Raw genomic sequence first — 21,136 nt, 5'->3', positions numbered from 1 at the left:
GGCTTTCGTAATATTTGATGGAATGTTCGGTTTTTTGGAATAAACCGTTAGAAAGTCAGGAGGCGGGTGTCGGTCAACACTTCCCCTGTTTATTCAGTCTTAGTCGTTTCCTATGGGAATTTGTTTTTACAGATTTTCTCGAGCGCTTCATCTACCCCTATTTATTTAGCCATTGGTCGTTTCCCAGAGGAACTTTTAAAGTAGATCTTTCCCAATCAAATAAGCGAAGGCGGTTCACCCCCCACCCACCCCCACCCCCCGTGCTATTCCGCTACATGCACGTTAACAGGAGATATATTTGCATCCGCTTTTACCTTTGTTCACTAATTATTGTGACTCATTTCAGCTTACTTCATCGATGCCATAACAGTTTGCAAGTGTTATAAAATCAGTAATTTGCAAGAAATCAGTTTTATTCGAGTCAGCACGACAAAAATTTAAATATATGGCAGTACACAGCTTGCTGTTGCTTATTGTCTCAAGTCTAACTAAGACAAAATACATAATTTATTACAGTTTCACCTCTTCATAAAATGAAAATATTTTGCTAAAATACTTCTATAATAAAAATTGTATTCAAAATAATTAAATTTAACATTTTGAAATAATTGATTTCAAAATCCAATTTTGCAAATATATATAGAAATAACATTAGGGTCAGTCCTTAATTTTAAGTATAGGATGGTGTATTTTTAAGAGGACACCAGTATAAGTAAATACTCAATTGTGAAAGTTTTAATAAAATCAGCACTCTTGAAGCATGATGCAGGATTCCAATATTCCAATTTAATTTTTAGAATCTAACAAGTTGACAAAAAGGCAAAAATTAATAACATGTATACACACCTTTGTTTTATTTCATTGAAATTATGACTCAAATCTATCTAAATTAGTATCATATTTAAAAACAGATTTGTGTATTTATATTTTAAATATGATTTTAAATAACGCATCACTTCCATCGTAAACATTTTTCCATATATTTTTCAATCTTTTTGTTTGTGTTGGGAATTTTGGTGAAAATATACTTTTAAATTCATTCATAATAACAAAGTCTGTATTGCATGTGCCCGAAGCACAACGGCGAACCATTTTTTTCTGATACATTTTCAGTTATTTTCTGCGTACACTTAAAAATTCGCCCGCAATGCAATAAGATAGGAATCAGGCGTGGTATTATGTTTGTGGGCAGATGTGATATCAAAGCATATCTACACGGCGAAATTGATGCCTAGCTTTGATTAGTCAATGTGCCCAGTTTGATTGACAGGTCGGAACTAATAATTAAAGTCATTATCACTTAATCACATGTATGATACCTAGTACGCATGTGAACGTGGTAGCACAATGGAATATTGGGAAGGATACAATGTTCAAATCCATTTGGGGGTTGGGGGTAAGGGTGGGAAGGAAAATTTATGGATTTGAAAACAAAAATTAACGTAATTTTGTCGGTATCTATTTGCTTATATGAATGTGTGTACTTCTTATAAGATAACAAACCATCCTAAGATGCTTGACGTTTGCGTAATATATCACGTCCTCTAAATATTTTTTCATTTGTTCAGCCAGTGTGTATTATGTTTATGGGCCATCTCCGATAAAAATCTTGGCTGGATGTTGGCATCCCATTCATTGTGTTCCTGCCTATTGTGTCAACAGTATATCTATCAAATTATAGTTGTTGGTGTCAACATTTCCTTTTTTTATCAACCTAATTTTTGATGTCAGCACAATGTCTTTAACAGTGTCAGGTCTAGTGTAAGCTTGATCAGCTCGATTTCGAGACAGTTTTTATTTTATATTTTATAAAACAATTAACACCTATATAACAACTTCTCATTGAAACTTGTGGAGTGGGTGGATTTTGAGGTGAGATATTTTCTGTCTTTTATCTCAAGATAAGTATTTTTTTTTACAAATAACATAATGGATATGGTATGCTGTTTGTTTGTTTTTTGCAGCTATTGAACATGCGGATTTTTTCGTTAAAATCGTGTCAGGCCCGTGTCTCTGAACATCAAGTTGTTGGTCACTAATATGATTGCCGTATTCAGTGGCACGTTTTGAGATATGTTATAAATACGGCGATAAACCGTGGTACAATTTATTTAGTGGTACATAACTCTACTGTTTACAGAGGTATAAAGCATGGAAATTCGCCAGTACAATCCTCTGTTTACGCATAAAATAAAGTACTGGAATTCACATATATAATCGTCTGTTTACACAGATAGCAAGTACTCGAAACCCGAAAAGCCAAATATCGCAAGGACAATAAAATCAGTAATATAGACATAGCTGCACATGGCACGGAAAAATCAATATTGATACTAAAACATACTGGCAAATGTGTGCATTTAGAATCTAACATGTTAATACCTCTTCATAAATAAATCTGGAACGTATATACTCACTATGAGTTATACGACCAATATGAAAGCTATGCGACCAGTATGAAGGTTATAAGGCCATCATTTGAAAAAGTAAGGACAATTACGTGCACAAGATAAAAGTTAGTTTTAAAAACAAGTTTGCGTAGTGTACGATTCTCGATAGATTGATGTCTCCATAACTGACTGATACATCTAATTTGCAAAATGACACATATATTTAAAATACATGTATATATAACTTCTTTTTAAAAAATACATTCCGCAGGCCATATGCTATGTCCGCTTGGCAAATGAGACTTTGATTAAAATGGAATATTATTCGTCAGTTTTCAAAAGAACGAAAAATTTAGTTTTTACCCTTGATAATTAAGTATTTCATCACTGCATTTCCAATAAAGGAACTGGCGTAACTTTCACATATTCCTGGTAAGACGCTTGGTTGCCTCTCGTCCCAATTCAGATTTGTTTGTCTTTCCAGTGTATGTCTTCGGAAAAGCAACGAATTCCAGATAATGTTCTGGTAGAGAAGGGTACAGAACATTTAAGCAAGCATTATCAGGATTGCTTGATTGGTCGCAAAACTCCCGGACGTCCTCTGTTCTCGTCTTTACACCGGGTTTAAATATTATGCAGGCGCATGGAATCTGGTATTTGATTGGATCCGGAATCGGAATCACAACGACATCTTGCACATCCGGGTGATTCTTAATGAGAGATTCCAGCTTCGATGGCGACACTTTCGCAGTACCACTGATAATAAGCTCGGAAAGTCTGCCATGTGCTATGAGGTCTCCCTCTGGTGTAATATGGCCTACGTCATCCGTCTTTAACCATCCTGACTCGGTCATTGATTTCTTGGTTTTCTCCAAATCATTGAAATATCCCCTGTACATAGCAGGTGTTCGAACATATATCTCGCCATCTTGTCCTCGTTCAACAATATTACCTTTTGTGCCGATGATCTTCACCTCAACTCCTTGATGCGGGAAACCAGAGGAGTAGTCAACATATTCCCATTTATTGGAAACGGTTTTGGAAGTTAGAAATCCTGCCTCGGAAAGTCCATAACATACTGTAACTTTCTTTGTTATGATGCCTAAAACTCCAAGACAAGCTTTGGCAACAGGCACTCCACCGGTGTGAATGTTATCCAAAATGAAGTTGGATTTATTCTCACGAGCAATATCGGCAAGTCCATTTAGCGTAACTGGAAGAAGGCAAGCAATATTGCATTTCTCCTGTTGCAATGCTGAAAACGTAAACAAACAGTGTTCCTTTAAGCTTTCAAAACAGTATTCTGTCGTAACCGTTGTCACTCCGTTCAGAAGGTATTGAAATGGAAACCCTCCAATGCATGACATCTTACGCTCGTTCCACACGACATCATGAGATGTGTATCCCATGGAATCTTGAAGGTGAACCCCGCACATGAGCATTGTTCTGTGTGAATGGGCGGCAAGCTTTGGCTCACCGGTTGATCCAGACGTTGCAATCAATAGGGCTATGTCATCTGGGTCTAATGTAGGTAAGGAACTGTCACTTCGTTCGTTCGTGAGTTCTGTAAGTGTCTCAAACTTCTGACCATCAATATTGCCATTCGTTGACAAAACAAGGGTGTGAATGGTTGGGTAAGATTTGCTCTCAACTTTTCCATCATCAGAAATAGCGTCGATGAAATTAAGACACGCCTTAATTGTCATATTATTTTGACCTGGATGAATTATAAGAGCTGAACAGTTCCTGGTTTTCTCCAATATTGCCCTGACATCACTTGCGTCCGTTCGTCTAAACACCAGATTGAGGGCTATGGCTCCCGATGCCATCACTCCGAAGTTGCAAAGTAGACTGTCTATATTGTTCGGCTGGGAAATGCCAACAATGTCGCCTCTTTTGATACCCCTTCTAACAAGTCCCTTAGCAATTGCCCGGCTTTTCTCCAGTAATTCTGTCCCTGTAATGGACACCCTTGGTTTCCCAGGAGATAAAAACACATAGGCTTCCTTTTCTGGAAATCTGCTAGCAATATGCTCCAGTCGTCCAGAGACTGTCTCGAATATATATCCATTCTGAAGAGGCCTCTGAAGATAACTCGATATGTGTGATGCCATTCTTGGGTCCAACTGTTGTAATATCTATCTGAAAATAAACATATAAGTTAAAATTCGATAGGTCGAACTTATAGAGAAAAGTACTTCGATGGATAGTTGTACTGAGTCTTTAACGCCAGTTTGACTGATCCCAAAATTTTCGAAGTAACCATGCTCAAACTTACGAGATTCTTCTGTAACCGAATAAATATAAAAATGTACAGTCCGGTAATAGCTGCCTTTAATGTTAGGTTAATGGATAGCGTGTGCCCTTGAGTGATCAGATTTGACGCATTGAAAGACTTACCTATACTTTCCAGAAGTATACTCCATTTTTAATTAGTCCTCTTATTTCACTTCAAAAATCTGTTATCTTAGTATGTAACGAAGATGAGATTGCAATCCTTTGTCACCGAAATGTGTTCAAAGAAAAACACAAAACTTACACATACAATGAAATGAATTATATTTAAGCGTTTATGTCTGTTCTCCTATTCTCACATCAGTGACAACGAAATAAAATGAGCATAGCACTGAAATATCCCATGCGATACATAGCAGTCGGAACTGCAATGATTAACTTTAGTAATTATATATCAATGTGTCAGAGTTTGTTAGTCAAGTGCTACCATGATTAGTTCTAGTAGTGTTATGTATATTTAATTTGTATTGTTTGTTATTTTTCCTCCTGATTATATGATCTGTATAGTTGTAATTTGAACTTAATATTTTCCAAACGTTTATTGTCTACCATAACAGTAACGTTTAGTTTTGTAAACAAATAATACTTAGGTAATATTTTCTCACTTGCTGTGGGTTATATATTATGATCATTATAACTAGAGAGAAACATATTTATTTGGGTCTGGTTCCAGGACATTGGTATTCCCCATATAATATCCTGTTGTTTACCACATTCTTTATCATAAGTTTAGTAACAGATTTTATTTTTCAAACAACCCAGAGGGTTCTAGAATGGAAAATTCCACTAAAAAGACATAGTATATTCAAAGCATGCTAAGTATGACCTATGTCAGGTAGAGGGGTTTATGTTCTTGTTGACTTGAGAAATTACTCACATTCATTCTTGCCCAAACAACTTGTAACAGAGTCAATGATATTGTTTTATTCAGATTTTGATTTGGGTGTAGTTATTTATTTAAATATTATTTAATATGAATACATATTGCTCTTGGATAATATTCTTCGACAGAAACATTAATTTGGAGTGATTGATTTGTCACTTAGTAAACAACGATATCCAACCATTTAAACACCTCCGAAGTTCCATAGTTTACCAAAGATCCAAAAACAGAATATGCCGTTATGAACGATTCTCAGCAGTATGGGGCCCTATTGCCTACAACTGTGCAGACAGGTAATATCATTGTACTATATACGACAGGTAATATGATCGTACTATATATGACAGGTAATATCTTCATACTATATATGACAGGTAATATCAATGTGCTATATATGACAAGTAATATCATCGTACTATAGATGACAGGTAATATCATTGTACTATATATGACAGATAATATCATCGTACTATATACGAGAGGTAATATAATCGTACTATATATGACATGTAACATCATTGTACTATATATGAAATGGATTTCCAAATGCCTCAAGCGCCATTTTCAGGGACACAAAATTAATGTGTGTTTTAAACCATACCGGACCCTAAAAAAAATGCTAGTTCACCCAAAGGATAAGACTGATATGAAAGTTATTTGTGGACCTATCTAAGTAGTTAAACACTATTTTACTAAACTCAAGTAGTCAAACATTACCGTGCTAAACTTAAGTAGTCAAACAATAATGGGCAAATTTAAATAGTCAGTCACTACTTTGCTAAACCTGAGTGGTCAAATACTACTGTGCTGAAAATGTCATATCACATGAAAGTCAGTATTATTATTATTATTACGGGGGGCCCCGAGTGGCCGAGTGGTCTAAAGCGCTGTCCGTTACCGATCACTGCCATCTCACCTCTGTCTGCGTGGTTCGAGTCTCGGATTCAGTATGTGAGAAAGCTTGCTAGTAGCTTCTCGTGGGTCGCTGGTTCTTTCAGGGGGTTTCCAGGGTTCTTCCTCCACCATTAATACTGGTCGCCATATATAGCCTATCGTGTGCTGAAAAATGGCGTTAAACCCTACAACAACAACAACATTATTATTATGTTGCCCTAAACATGATAGTCCACTGCCTGGATCCGATTGGTGGATCAGGCCTCTCCTGTAAACCGGTACGGCTGCTATACCTAGTCACCATTCACCCGTCTACCTCAGGTCCAATACGACGTGGCTAAAGCGCCAAGTTTACTGTAAATGCATTCACTCCTAGTTGTTTCTCACTGCCCCTCTCAGTTTAGCTACTCCTAGTCCCGTCTAGGTAGCCAACTTGCTGGCTCAAACTAGAAGAAAGACGTCCACTATTAAGACAGTCACAATCTGACAGCTGGGCGTAAATGACCCTCCCCTGTAGTGTCTGCCAGGTTCTTTACCTCGCACTTGCCGCGTGGACGACTAAAGCGACTTTGTTTACACGCGCACATTAAAAGAAGAGTTCATTTACGAAATAAAAACCTCCCGTGTACCAAATGCGTGTTTTCAGTTATTTGTTTGTCTAGGCAAATTAGACGCTTCATAGCAGATATTTCGTAATACAGTAAAGTAAGAATATACAATTGAAAGTATATGTTCTCCAATATTGTCATGTTTTAAAACACATGACTTTTTGACAGTAAGGTCAGTGGGCAACGTGACGTGTTTTGGTAGACTTCCCATGAATCTATTTGAACCAATGCCACTTTCATACAAATGATTTCCGGCAAATATTTATGGCATGTCAATAGCAGTGTCACAAAGGTTTGTCTGGAAAATCAAATAAACTTGCCAATTTGGCATCATATATAAATAACTGAAACGTGGATAGAAATCAAATAAAAGTTAGGAGACACAGTATTAGCCATACACTATATGGAAAATATGTGTTTTTTTTCCAACGTTTTATTTAAAATAAGAAAGAGCCACTCTTGAACATTAGTCACTACTGACCAATAATAAAGCTTCATGCTTTATTATTCATTACACCAATTTTAATTGTTTCTGGTGTAGTTGTCCACTGTGAGCCACCTTCATACCACATGTTCAGTAGAGGATTGAATGATTACTATGAATGATTATTACGGAGGGAAATTGGTTTGACCCGTCAGTTTATTTAGTAAGGATCTTTAGGAGAAATTGCTCGTTGAGAAAAGACAATTGGGTGGAGTTCTTTTGATTCCATGCAACTTTGTTTCAGTAATTTCCAAATATTTTTATGTACAACTGGATTAATGTTACAAGTTTTATGTCTTTATTTAAAGGTGTGTTGTACTGAGACCCGGGAACTTGCAATCATGCGTCGAAACAGTGGGACGTAAAACCACTACACTGGGCTATATATGTATATGGCACTTCAGCACAATTCCTGCTACATGGTGCCAGTCAAAAGCTAGTTCGCAAGTTAAAAACCCTGACAGAATCACGAGAAATGCCAACCAATCCGATCAAAATTATATAGACCCCTATGAGACAAAAGATAAAAATGTGGCAAAAACAGGTACAGTCATAAAAAATGAAAGGTCATTTTTCAAGATATAATTCGCAATATTTTCTCAAAGTCAAAAACCTTCTCATTTGTAATTCCATAGCAGGATGCATTCAAAAGCAAACAGGTTACCTTCATTAGCTGACTTTTGTGACAACTTGGAGAAGTGTGTCTATTTTGCATATCCGTATTCACATGGGAAGTAAGACAAGAACTGATGCGTTTACAGGCCGCCAGATGTAGAAATTTCATTAAGACAGAAATATCATATTTATTTAAAGAAACTAATTCATTTAAACTGCAAAAATGGGTGGAAAGTCATTTGGGCTATTTAGACGGGAAGCTCTCTACAATTGTTGGATACTTTTAAAATTGATTTCATATTTAAAATTACCTGCAGTAGGAAGTGATTAGCATGCCCTTTCAGTTCACATATATATGACGCTCCCCCCTCCCTTATATCAACAAGTTCCAAATCCATACCCGAGGATATGATAACTAGACAAGTCGGGGAAAAAAGTGTATATATAACTCGCGATCTTTTTAACATTTCCAGTTAGATCCTTCACTCTGTTTCAGTAGACGGCACATTTTCTTGTAGGTAAGACAACTTGCGTACTTCGTTTGCATTTTATATAACTATCATTATTAAATGTCTAACTCTAATTTAAATAAAGATATTGAAACTTTATCCACGTTCCAGTAGGTAAACAACTCAAACGAATACTGTTCTTTGTGAATGAGCAGCAAGCTAATCCAGATGTTGCAAACGGTAGGTTTAATTCATCTGTGTCAAGTGTTGGTCAGGAAATGCTACTTTGTTCGTTTGTGCGTTTTGCAAGTATCTCTAAATTCCGGCCTTCAGTGTTTCCATTTGCCAACAAAACAAGAGCGTGAATGGATGGGAACGATTTGGTCATAATTTTACATCATCGGAAATATCGTCGATGAAATTTTGAAACGCCTTAAACGTTGTGTTATTGTAGCCGGGATGAATTGTAAGAGTTGAATAGTTCCTGGCGTTATCCAATATTGCCCTCACATCGCTTCCGACTGGCAGTGTGAATACAATACTTAAGGCTGTGGCTTCCGATGCCATCACTTCGAAGTTGCCAAGAAGACCCTCTGTATTGTTTGGCTGGGAGATGCCAACAATATCGCCCTTTTTTGATGCCACTCGCTACAAGCGCGTTAGCCATTGCTTGACTTTTCTCCAGTATTTGTATTCCGGTTATGGAAACCCTCTGTTTCCCAGGATATAGAAATGGATAGGCTTCCTTATACGGAAATCTGTTAGCAATATACTTCAGTTTTCCTGGGACTCTCTGGTATAAATGTCCATTCCGAAGAGGCCTCTGAAGATAACTCAACATGTGTGATGCCATTTTCGGGTTCGAATTTTGCAATATCTACCAACACATAAATCAATGAGATAATAAGACATTTGGAACTTCCATGATATAGAGAAATCCATTCCGATGGATAATTGTTGGAGTGAAAGATATTGCTTTGGGTCCTAAAGAGATTCTGCTGTAAATGAATGAAAAATAAATAAGATATGCACTCCAGCAGCAGCAGTTCGTAAATTTAGCTAAACAGAAAGAATGCGTCGAGCGAAAGACACTATAGCCTCACTACATCCCCGTTTGTTTGTACCCCCTGCCGATTTCAAAAACGAAAATGTTTAATGTGATAAAAAGTGCACAGAACTAAGTCAATTGAATCATTGATTTATAATTTCTAACCTGACTTTGACCAATAATGCTGGCATCCCCTGCACCCTTTCATGCTTAATGGACTTTCCATACTAACAGGGCGCCATATTGCGTACACTATAGGCTAGTTTATTTCCATCAGACAACATAAAGACGTAGTTCATTATGTTCGGCAACTGCCAGATAATTCCGTAAATTACATAACGTTGAGAGTTTGGAATTATATTCCTTTGCATATATCAACATAGAAATTAAACCGTTTGTTAAATCCACATGAAAAGCAAATTTGTAGTTGTCACTATTTTCCTTTGCCTGATTCGACATTGTAAATATCGGAAGCAGACGACATCTGTAGTCGTGATTCACCCCTTTGCTGAAAATGGACTTGTCCAGAAACTGGAAATGGATCCGAGCATGTCCGTCTATTACACTGAAAACTTCCATTAACACATTAACTCCTTGCGACAACTTACCCAAAATTCGCCCGTGACCGGAATCCGATTTTGTGTCCGGATTTTAGACTTTTTGGTCTCAGCTCTAAGGCAAACCGGTATGAACTGCAAAGAGACAGATGAGCCTTTGGAAAAAGTAGGATAAGATGGACATTTGGAATAAAGAGTGGTCTCCATACAAAAATAATGGCTCCGTTTAGCACAAAAAAAACCCCAAAACAAAACAAAACAAAAAGAACTCCAACTTTTTACCCTTCTGCTCATGCGCGAGTCAAATAGCCAATGAAAAACGATGTTTCTAACACAACTAGGCAGTATGTTATTGAAAGATGACCGGGGATTTGGTGTTTTCGAGTCTATTTAGAAATAGCTTTCAAAATGTGTTTCCTACTCGATTTTCAGGCCAAAATGACAAAAAGCTCCAGGGTTAATGTGTTAAGCATGAAACGCGCATAAGATGACGGTGTTACGGCCACTCTACACACAGTCAGGTTAGAAACTATAAATCAATGAATGAATTGACTAAGTTCCTTGCACTTTTTATCACATTAAAGGTTTTCGTTATTTAAATCGGTAGGGGGGTACAAAACAAACGGGTTCGAGGAAACCATGTTATAACTAATGAGATTTTCTACTGTAAATACATCAATAAATAAATAAGCAGTCCGGTAATAGCTGGTTGTAATGTTAGTTTAATAGAAAGAGTGGGCTTTATGCGCTTAAATACTGTACCGTTACAGAAGAATTCTGTATTCAGTACTAAACCCCTGAGATCACTGCAAGGATACGTTGTCGGAGTAAATATGCATATAAAGTAGTAATTATATGTACTCTAATAGACTCCTCGGTATGCATGTAACCATGAGACTCCTTGTCAGAATGTCCGCGGGAATTATCGCGTGGTTTGGTACATTGTGTTAGGTTCAAAACAGGAAACTGGACAATTGAAATATATTGCAAATCAGCACAATTATGACTATATAGTGCTGATCAAAATCGTATTATCAAATTAAAGACCTTGACATAATCCATAGGAAGACAAATCACTCCGACCAAATTTAAATATCCACCGTACGACAAAAGATAACAGATATACAGGTATCCACTGTATGACAAAAGATAACAGATATACAGGTATCCACTGTATGACAAAAGATAACAGATATAAAGATTTTGTTAAAACATATAAATTCATCGAAACGCAAGTTCAGTTTGTTAAACTATAAGTCGCAATGATTTTTAAAGTCCGAAACTTCTCATTTGGAACACTACTACAGGCTGCATTTAAAAATAAACTATCAAATTGATTCGAATCGATTCCATCATGTCACCAAAACAAGCTGCGGGAAGTACTGCTTAAACGATCTGGCAACATACATGACATGAATCAACGTGTGTGTTTTGGCTTTTTAACATAGCTTTAACAATTTTTCACAGACATTATATATATATATATATATATATATATATATATATATATATATATATATATATATATATATGCGCCACTGCTCGCCTTATCCCATATTAAGTCGTCGGAAATCCAGATCTGGCGGAATGATAGGGAATGTAAATAGTTAAGCATAATCATTGAACAATTGTTGTAACTTACAAAATGCGTTCCCGAGAAAGTGACGAAAACAGAATTTTTGGTATGAATATTTCCCATTTATGCTATGATAAACAGGTTTAGTCAGTTGCCTCACTGGCAGTTTCAGCAAATGGTGCTAAGTCTATAATCATGTCCGATATCTACGTACTTTTTATAACATTAATGTATACCCCGGTGGCTCTACTGACAATCTCAAACAGCATTGAATAAACTTGATCTGAACAAAGAGCACACAGTAGGAGTAAATGACGCTGTTAATGGTCTGAAACTAATTGGGTTATAGGTCAAATACAGGTCCTTTATAAACCACTGGCCCACATAGGTAGATAACGCAGTTGCATAAGGCCTATTCCACTTGGACAGACGTGAATATGACACAATATGATGACATGATATTTTAATGGTACAGATAGTTCAACCTACTAATCATGTCAAACCATGAAGCGTTTTTGCTAGCGTCTGGTCCGCTACAATCTACTTCTTTCACTCCAGCATGATTCAGACGAGAGACTCCAACATATGGAATCTTACTGAAAAATAGGTCTACTCACGCGAGAAACCAATACAAAACCATCTTTGTTTTATGATTCCATTCAGTGCAACCTTGTAATTGGTGGGAGAGAAACCAAAATGCACAGAAAACATGGTTGTTGAGGCAGACTCAATCTGGTTGTCGAGGCAGACTCACTCGAAATATAAGGCTCTTGAAATGTGGTACATATATTAAACATCAGTACTTCCATGACAGATGACAGTTACCTACTTGAAGTTATAACCATTACGTACATCAGTGTGGGTACAACGATAATATATGCACCTAAGCCCAAAAAAAGGTATCTTGTTAAGGTGACATTTGTTTTGAGTGTCTTACTGTTCCCAGTAATAGTTCTTATTTTACATTTCCAAGGCTTTATTGTCTCTTCCTCTAGCAAAAAACGCAAGAAACAAAATATGTTACGTATATTGGCACATTAATTTTAGTGGTTGGGTACTATTGTAGAAGCTTACTGAGGGCAATTTCACTTGGATTAAGCCAGAAACGTTTACAGAATAAATATTACGTAGTTACGACGAAATAGGATACGTTCTTTAGAATGTTTTCTCGTTTATTTTTTTTTAGGATAATGACGCTCACAACGACTAACCGTTGGCACCAGAAATCACGAATGAATATGACGCGATTCCAAATCTGTGTTTCGCTGCGCTTAAGACAAAACTTGGTGTTGGCAGTTTTAGAATGCTAAAATAGATTATTAATCTGCTTCATATGACACTCTACATAGTTCACTACACAAATCAGAGACAGAACCAAAACTCAGGAATGTGTCTGATAAAACTTCCCCGCTTGGTGAAATTCAGACAAGAAACTTGGCGGAAATGTTATATTGTTTTTAACACACCCCACAGAGCACCTGTCACATATGAATTTGAGTTAAATTTTTCTTGAAGTTGGTGAATTATTCTGCATTTGGAAAAAACAATGGTGAATATGAAAAAGAGAATGATACAGAACTTATACATAACGTGACGCGACAAGAGAAGCAGCAGAGGGGCTGTACAGACCGAAACTTTTTGCACAATAAACCCCTCCAGGAAACTATTCCTCGATAGAGGGCTTATTTCGACGAAATAAACCCTTCTATTCAGAATACAGGACAAAAAAAAATGTCCCCCGAAAACTCGAAGAGTTTCCAGGGACAAACTCGTTGAGTTTGCACTGACAACTTGGGTTACTTCAATAAATCTGAAACAGTTTCCGTGGCGGGGTCGTTATTGAAAAATCCATGGGTCGGGTCCATCCCCTCTGCTGCTCTGGGAAATGAGTTTCCAAGGAAAAACATTTTTATGTTAGCGGAATTAAATCATTGACAAATAAATAATGGCAAATATTGGAGAAGCACATACGACTAGATTAGCTCGAGAACGTCTCGAAGCAATTCAGAAATTTCTTCCTGTCCGTGATAGTGTCAGACAAAAATTACAACTAAGACAGCAAGCACGGGAAGGCTTTGCAGAGACTACGGAGGAATTATTTAAACCCGTGACCAAAGCTACTGAAAAATCCGCAGCTGTTACCAAAGAGGCTTTAATAGAGCAAAGGAAAATTTTACAGGATATTTCAGCTGGACTTAAACCCCCGCCTCCACCCGATGAAGTTGTTGTGTCAGTACCTGCTGGTAAGCGAGTAACAGGGAGAATTACTGACCCCGCCAAAAGATTTACGCCGGATTATATTGAACTTCTTAAAAATGTACCAGAAGAGAAATTACCTGAGACAATACTGTTAGGATTGATTAGAAGAGATGTGTCTTTAAACCCAGAACACGGTTCTATGACAGATGATAATTTTATCAAATATTCGTATCGTATACGTGAAAATAAAAAACAAATCAGCAGGGACGATACAAAATACGATAGACTTGTAGATGCTATACGTAAACTTGAAATTCCACCATCGCAACCTCAAGAAGAAAAATCACCGTTGCAACACACAGAACGACAACAATATCCTTCACGGCGAAGAGCAATAGATCCTGACCTAACTCCGTTAAGTGAATACGAGGCTGCTTCTGAAGGAAGTCCGCGGGGCCAAAAATTCAAACAAACTAGGTCGCCGATAATTAGCTTAACAACATCTTCTGAAAGTTTGCCTCAAGACATTTTATCCCCAAGAATTGTACCATCAACAGGGGAGGGTTTAGGATCCGGTTTTATTGCCTGCCCTAATAATATCATCGATGATGTATCACGGTTGGAAGTTCTCATCGGAGGAAGACGTGCCGGAAACAATTCTCCGGAAATTATAAATGAAGCCGCAGATATCTGTCAGAGACTATTTCAGCGTGGCATCATGGATATCAGCATCTACCGGGGGCTCATTGATGAACTCGCAGACGGTTACCACAGCGACTAATAATTAAATTTGCTAGCAAATTCAGTTAGATAAACAATAATTAAATAAAATGATACTACACGATTCTTTTCGCAGACCAAGAAGTGTCAGAGTAGTAAACTCACGATTACCAGTATACGAGGTTGTTTACGGAGATGGAGTCGGTGATGTTGTTAGGGATTTAGTCACAAGAATCGCTCCGAAAGCTGGACCGTTAGCAAAACAATTCGCGATGAAAGCCGCTGATGTTGTCAAGGATAAAGCCATTGGCACTGTTGGTAGTCTTGCCGGGAAAGCATTTCAATCAATCAAGGATCGACTAGCACAGCTGATACGAAAAAAAAACCCAGTCGAGAGGTTGGTGCCAGTAAAACTACCATCCACTGAAGCTATGCCGGCAAATGTTAGTAGCGTAGTAAATAAGGCCGTAAATCAGAAATTAGCTGAGATCGCAACAGCAGGAATTACCTCCAAAGCGTTGCAAGATAGTGTAACTGCTAATTTGATAGCTGGTAGTGGTTTCCGGTGACGATAACATTTTAATTAGATCATCACAAATAATAATAATGTTTGCACGAAAATCCAATGACGCGTTTGATATGTCCAAACCAGTACTTAAAGATGATTCTGTACGTGATTTTCAATATTATTCTTATGAAGCACGTGATCCTAACCAACGCGGAAGAATTGAACTACAGGTCCAGGATACAAGTAGATACTTCTTGCCCGCTGAGGCCTTCATCGAAGTTGAAGGTAGGCTTTTAAAGAATGATAACACTAACTACGGAATCGGCGACCGAGTTGGATTTGTTAACAACGGCATCATGGCGTTATTTAAATCCGCTATTTACATGATAGATGGAAAAGAAATTGAAACAATTCATGATAACGTCGACGTTGCCACAACAATTCTCGGGTTGGCGAGATACTCGGATGATTACACCAGATCAGCCGGACCATCAATGATGTTTGCAAAGGATATAACCGACAGCCCCGAGAACAGGAATGTAACAATGAATAATGCCGGTGACGCAGTTGCATCGATGAACGAAAATTTTAATTTGGGTTTTGCAACACGTAGATCGATGTTAAGTGGAGATGAAGAGTTCTCAGGTGTGATTCCATTGTCTCACATCTTTGGATTCTGCAGAGATGTCCACAAGGTCATATTCGGTGCCAAACACACAGTTGTACTTGTGCGAAAACCTGATGATAATGACGCTATCTGGCGAGATGCTGCTGTTGCCCCTGGTCAGGTAATACTAACTAAACTGTGGTTGTGGATGCCAGTGTTGTCTCCGTCAATCACCGAAGAACAACGACTGTTGTCTTTCATGGACACGGGCGGTAAATCACTGCTATCCTGGAAAACAACAACCACAGACGTTATTCAGGGTGATAATGGTGGGTTGTTTACATGGCATATATCATCGCAACAAGGAGTATCAGCACCACGACATATTTTCATTGCATTTCAATACCGTGCTAGAACAGATAGCCAGGAAAGAAATCCAATGGTATTTGATACACTTGGAGTTTCTGAAGTTTCGTTGAGAATAAATGGGCATCAGGAGCCATCTGAGGATATATTAATAGATTTCGAACATCATCGTGTCGCACGCGCGTATCATCGTCTGATGTCATTTATGGGGCGCGACCTTAATGTAGACACTGGCCTGCAAATATCACAGCGAGACTTTATGAGTTTATATCCGATTTATTACTTTTCGCTGGAACATCTTGATCTGGTTAAACAATCTGTTGTCGACCTACATTTCCGAGCTCGTGTAGGTGTTCCTGCTGGTGGTTACAGAGCGATTGCTGTCATACTCTCCGATAAAGCAATGCTGCTTGAAGGTGTTGGCGGACGAATGAGGGTCATCGACGCTCCAATCGAGAATATGTAACGCAATTAAAATCAAACTTAGGATATAATGTCATACAGTCATGTTAATGTCACCTTGACTTCCGGTCAAACGAAGAAATTGCAATCAAAGAACGCAAGCACGTGCGGGACATCAATAACACTAAAACGAGATCAGATTACTGGTGGTCCAAACAAATTGTCGTTGACTAATACTCAGCTTAAACATTTTAATAAGGCACTAACAGCAAAAACCGGTGTCCGACTTGATTTCTCTGCTGCAGCTATCAAGGACATGACTAAAACCGGTGGAATATTTCCTCTTCTCGCAGCAATACCGGCGTTGATTGCCGCGGCAGCACCAGCCGTAGCAAAAGCCGCAGCACTCGGTGCAGTTGGAACTGCAGCTGGAATGGCACTAAAAAAGGCAACGGGAAAAGGATACAAGAAAAAAAAGGGACGCGGTCTAAGACTACCAGGAACTCCACCATCATGGTATCCAAAAAAATTCTAACGCCGTTGAGCAATTTTGATTTACTCGATGCTGTTAAAAAATTGCGTGTAAAACATTTCAGAGGCGTATTTATGCGAGATCAATTACCGCAACGACCGAATAATCCAGAAACTGGCATTATCAATCTCGACAACAAAGATGGTCCGGGAACTCACTGGGTTGCTTACGCGATCGATCCACGTGGAATTATCTATTTTGATTCGTACGGTTTAGCACCGCCAGTTGAGTTTCTCAAGTATGTCAGCAGATTTTCTAATGTTCCAGTGTGGCAGTCGACGTTACCAACACAAACATTAATTGATCCGCCCATTTGTGGGAGGGAGGTTTTAAATGTTCTTGATGCAATCTCAAGAAATCCAGCAACTCCTCCTCATAAAGTAGTGTATGAATATACCGCATCGAGAAATGCTAGCATTTGAAAAACAGCAATAAGAATAATGGTGGATATTTACGGAAGACCTTTCACACGAGGAGGTAAACCAAGCACAGATGCTGATCTCTCAAAATATGCGACCAAAGATGAAGTCGATAATCTTTTGAATATATCTGGAGTTGACCCAGATGAAGTTGCTATTTTCCAAGACAGGCAAGGAAAACTAAGAACGAGCAACATTAAGTGGAATGATATAATTCGCAGAGTTCTTGGAGCTACCAAGGATAACTTCGTTGCATTTAGTGATGGCGGCCGGATCAAGGACTCGAATATATCAATCGCAAGCATCAAAGACAGTATTGATAAAGGTGTTGATAAATGTGTGAAAAAAGCCGGTGACACGATGACAGGCGAACTCAGCATGAGCGGCAACAAAATAACCGCGTTAGCGAATCCCGAATCCGACCAGGATGCGTCAAACAAACAATACGTGGACATCGTCAACGGTAAACTAAATACGCTGCGTGCAGAGCATGATGTTCACGTGGGCGCGTTTACAAGATTTCGAAGAAACTTCGTAAAAACTGATGAGGTCGTGGATAAGTTCTTTGGGACTCCTCCAGTCGTCGATGTAAAACTCGCTGATGTAAAGACCGACATTAACACGATCAAACAAACACAGCAGGATATCGTATCGGGTATTCCTGATATCGTTAACAAAACCAGTTTGATTAAAGTTCCCACTGGAGTTACTCCGGGGCATATCACCAACATCGTATTCACGGTATCATCGGGATTCGCAACATGGTCACGACAAAATAACACTATCAAATATACAGCAACAGCCACCGGTGTTTACAGGTTGTCTGTGTTTTCAGCCGCTAAATTTGAAATCTTCACAACATATCCTTGGAGACATTGCACCGATAAGTATTCCGGGGTTTGCACTGTAATACTAAACAGCGGAACCGAGGAAACATTTATGCTTGAAGCCGAGGACGATAGTTTAACAGCAACATCTTACTGGTTTTGTTTGGAATTCGTCGCTGCAACGCCTCAATTGGTTACCGCGTAATTGAATAATGTCAACGACGCCAGATGCTCAACAATATCGATACAATCAAGTCCGTGAGTGGCAATCTGAGTTAAAAACTGTCATCGAAGTAACTAGTCAAAAAGTAAAAAAATACAAGCGCCGCATAACAGTGCTGGATATTATGGTTTATTCAGTATCTGCCGTTGTTGCATCTGCCGGAGCAATACTATCAGCGGTCACTCCGGTAACTGCAGCAGTCGCCGCCACGATCTGTGTTTCCGCGGCCACAACAACAGCTGGAGTTTTCGGCATCATAGCAAAAAAAATATCATCATGTGCTAACACAAAATTACACGATTACACGACAAAATTAAATACAGCCACGACCGCATATCAGAAATTATCATCGCTGATATCATCATCGTTAGACGTGCAAAGTAGCGACGCTACGATATCAGATTCTGAATTCAAACTAATGTCAGATGCGTACAATGACTATTTGAAAACTAAACAAATAAATAATGTCAATAGAACTGCTTCAACAAATAGTCACAAACACAACACCGGTAAGGACCACAATGATCTCAGTGTCCTCGACGACACCAGAATTCGGTATTAATTTTCGAACTCCAATTCCAGTGAGTGAAATCGCGTTAGCAAAGCTCAGTGTGTATCACAGCTGGCCCAATGTTAGGTCGGCATCATTTGGTGGTCTGCAGCCAAATAATTCATTCGTGTTCGGGAAAAGCAAAGCCGACTCCGGCGAACAGGGTGAACTTGACTGGAATACAATTACACTTCCCACTGGGAGTTATCAGATCGAAGAAATCAAGAATGAGATACAACGCCAAATAAAACGAATCACCGGCAAGGAAGCCAAAATATCTATAACAGCTCATGAACCAACGCTGTCTGCGGTCATTGAAATCTCAACGCCAGGATACGCCGTGGATATTTATAACAGCTCAATCCGAACATTATTAGGATGGCCAAAGGCCCCCGAGGTTAAACCTCGTCCACCAAAACCTGAAAAATCGGATTTTATGACCTATAAAGAAGCACTACACGACCTCGAGTACAATTATTATTTACTCCTTGCAGATCAATTACTAGCAAGAAAAAGTACTTTAATGCCCGATACTTGGAGTATAGAAGCTCCACGTGTTAAGGGGGGGCAGGAGCTCCGTGTTTACCGTCTAGATGATATAGAATCTGAATTATTTATTCCGATCAATCTAGTACATAAACAACAGCTACAACTCCTGCGAGTATATTTCCAAGATTATATTTCTGATTTAACAAGTCCGCGTGATAATATTATCACAACCATAGAAAAACTAAACAAACTCGCATCGGCCATGGAAACTATAAATCTAAGAATAATTCAGGCTTTACTGGATCTTAAAGACTATATCGATGATAATTATAGACAGATAGCCAGAGCAGATTTTGCAATTAAATATGGTATTCAAGTGAATGATATTTCAGATTTTAAATTTCCTGGATATAACGTGCCCGAGCTGAGAAAATCAGTCTCTGATCTCATCGATCAATCTTTCGAAGATATTCTTGCCGCGTACGAACGAATAAAACCACAACCTGTTATTCTCAAGCACGACAACAGTACAGCATCCGATGGCAGACACATCTCACCCGGGATCGTAAATATCAGATGTTATTGCGGTCAATCTTGTATGTGACGTCATCGATGGCAGTTACAGCGCATCAGATACTACGACGGCACAACAGGGGTTTATCCTGTATACGTTCACACCAAGAGACCCCCCTGGTTTTCTGATTGTGCAAGAACCAATCAATCCGGTCTATCTACGGTGTCATAACCCGTGGTTGTCAACGATAAATTTCAAACTCACCGACCAGAGGGGGAATTTGTTGGACCTGCGTGACGAGACTGTTAGTATAAACTTACTGGTGAAGTCCTAAGTCAAGGGATCCATAATATTTATAATAGTTTTTTTTTCTGCACTGATCCATTTTCGTCATTTTATCGTGCAAATACCCTATCAAAACCAGCATAAGTTATCGTTGAAAGTGCTAGCACGCATTTAAAAAAAAACGGTTGTGTATAATGTATCAACCCGAGTACATTCATGCACGAGTTCATATTCATGATAAGCAAATTCTTTACGAGGCAATAAAAACCGCATTTCAAATACAGACATTCCCAGAACAGTATTTCCCCGTTAAAATAGTTATTGACGTGTATGGTGACGAAGACTTCTTGTTAACTCCGTCACAATTAACAGAGCTACAGCAAAATCATATGATCATAGTTTGGTGTCAACGAGAACAGATTATGAACTATTCTCATTCCTGTATTGATGTTGAAACGCTTAAGCAAATCCTGAAAATCTGAAAGCGCCCTTCACTTGAGAAACTCTTTGAGTTTCCAAGGGCAAAAAAAATAATACACTTTTTTTTTTACCCGTGGAAATGTGCTTTACACTCCAAGCGGGGGGGGGGGCGCTAGCGTTCTCAGGTTCTACTTTCACTTTGTGCTGTGAGTCACACGCTATGCGGTTTATACTTCCTTGTCGGCCTCGTAGTCAGAAACACTAGTATTTTTGTCA

At 38.5% G+C, this 21,136-nt stretch overlaps 1 protein-coding gene across 1 annotated transcript in view; it reads right to left on the bottom strand.

The window, feature by feature from the left end:
* Positions 1-395: 395 nt before the first annotated feature.
* Positions 396-21,136, bottom strand: part of LOC149796583 (uncharacterized) — a 49,536-nt gene continuing 28,795 nt past the window's right edge. Inside the window, exons 2-3 of the mRNA XM_089961301.1 lie at positions 10,275-10,358; positions 396-4,528 (exon numbers count right to left, since the gene is read on the bottom strand). Coding sequence (XP_089817427.1) covers positions 2,810-4,504 — 1,695 coding nt within the window. The 5' untranslated portion in view covers positions 4,505-4,528; positions 10,275-10,358 and the 3' untranslated portion in view covers positions 396-2,809. The remainder of the gene's footprint in view (positions 4,529-10,274; positions 10,359-21,136) is intronic.

Source organism: Sinohyriopsis cumingii, chromosome 6 (assembly GCF_028554795.1).
Source record: "Sinohyriopsis cumingii isolate HCF-2022 chromosome 6, ASM2855479v2, whole genome shotgun sequence".
Classification (NCBI taxonomy): domain Eukaryota; kingdom Metazoa; phylum Mollusca; class Bivalvia; order Unionida; family Unionidae; genus Sinohyriopsis; species Sinohyriopsis cumingii.
This window is presented reverse-complemented; position numbering and strand designations above follow the sequence as displayed.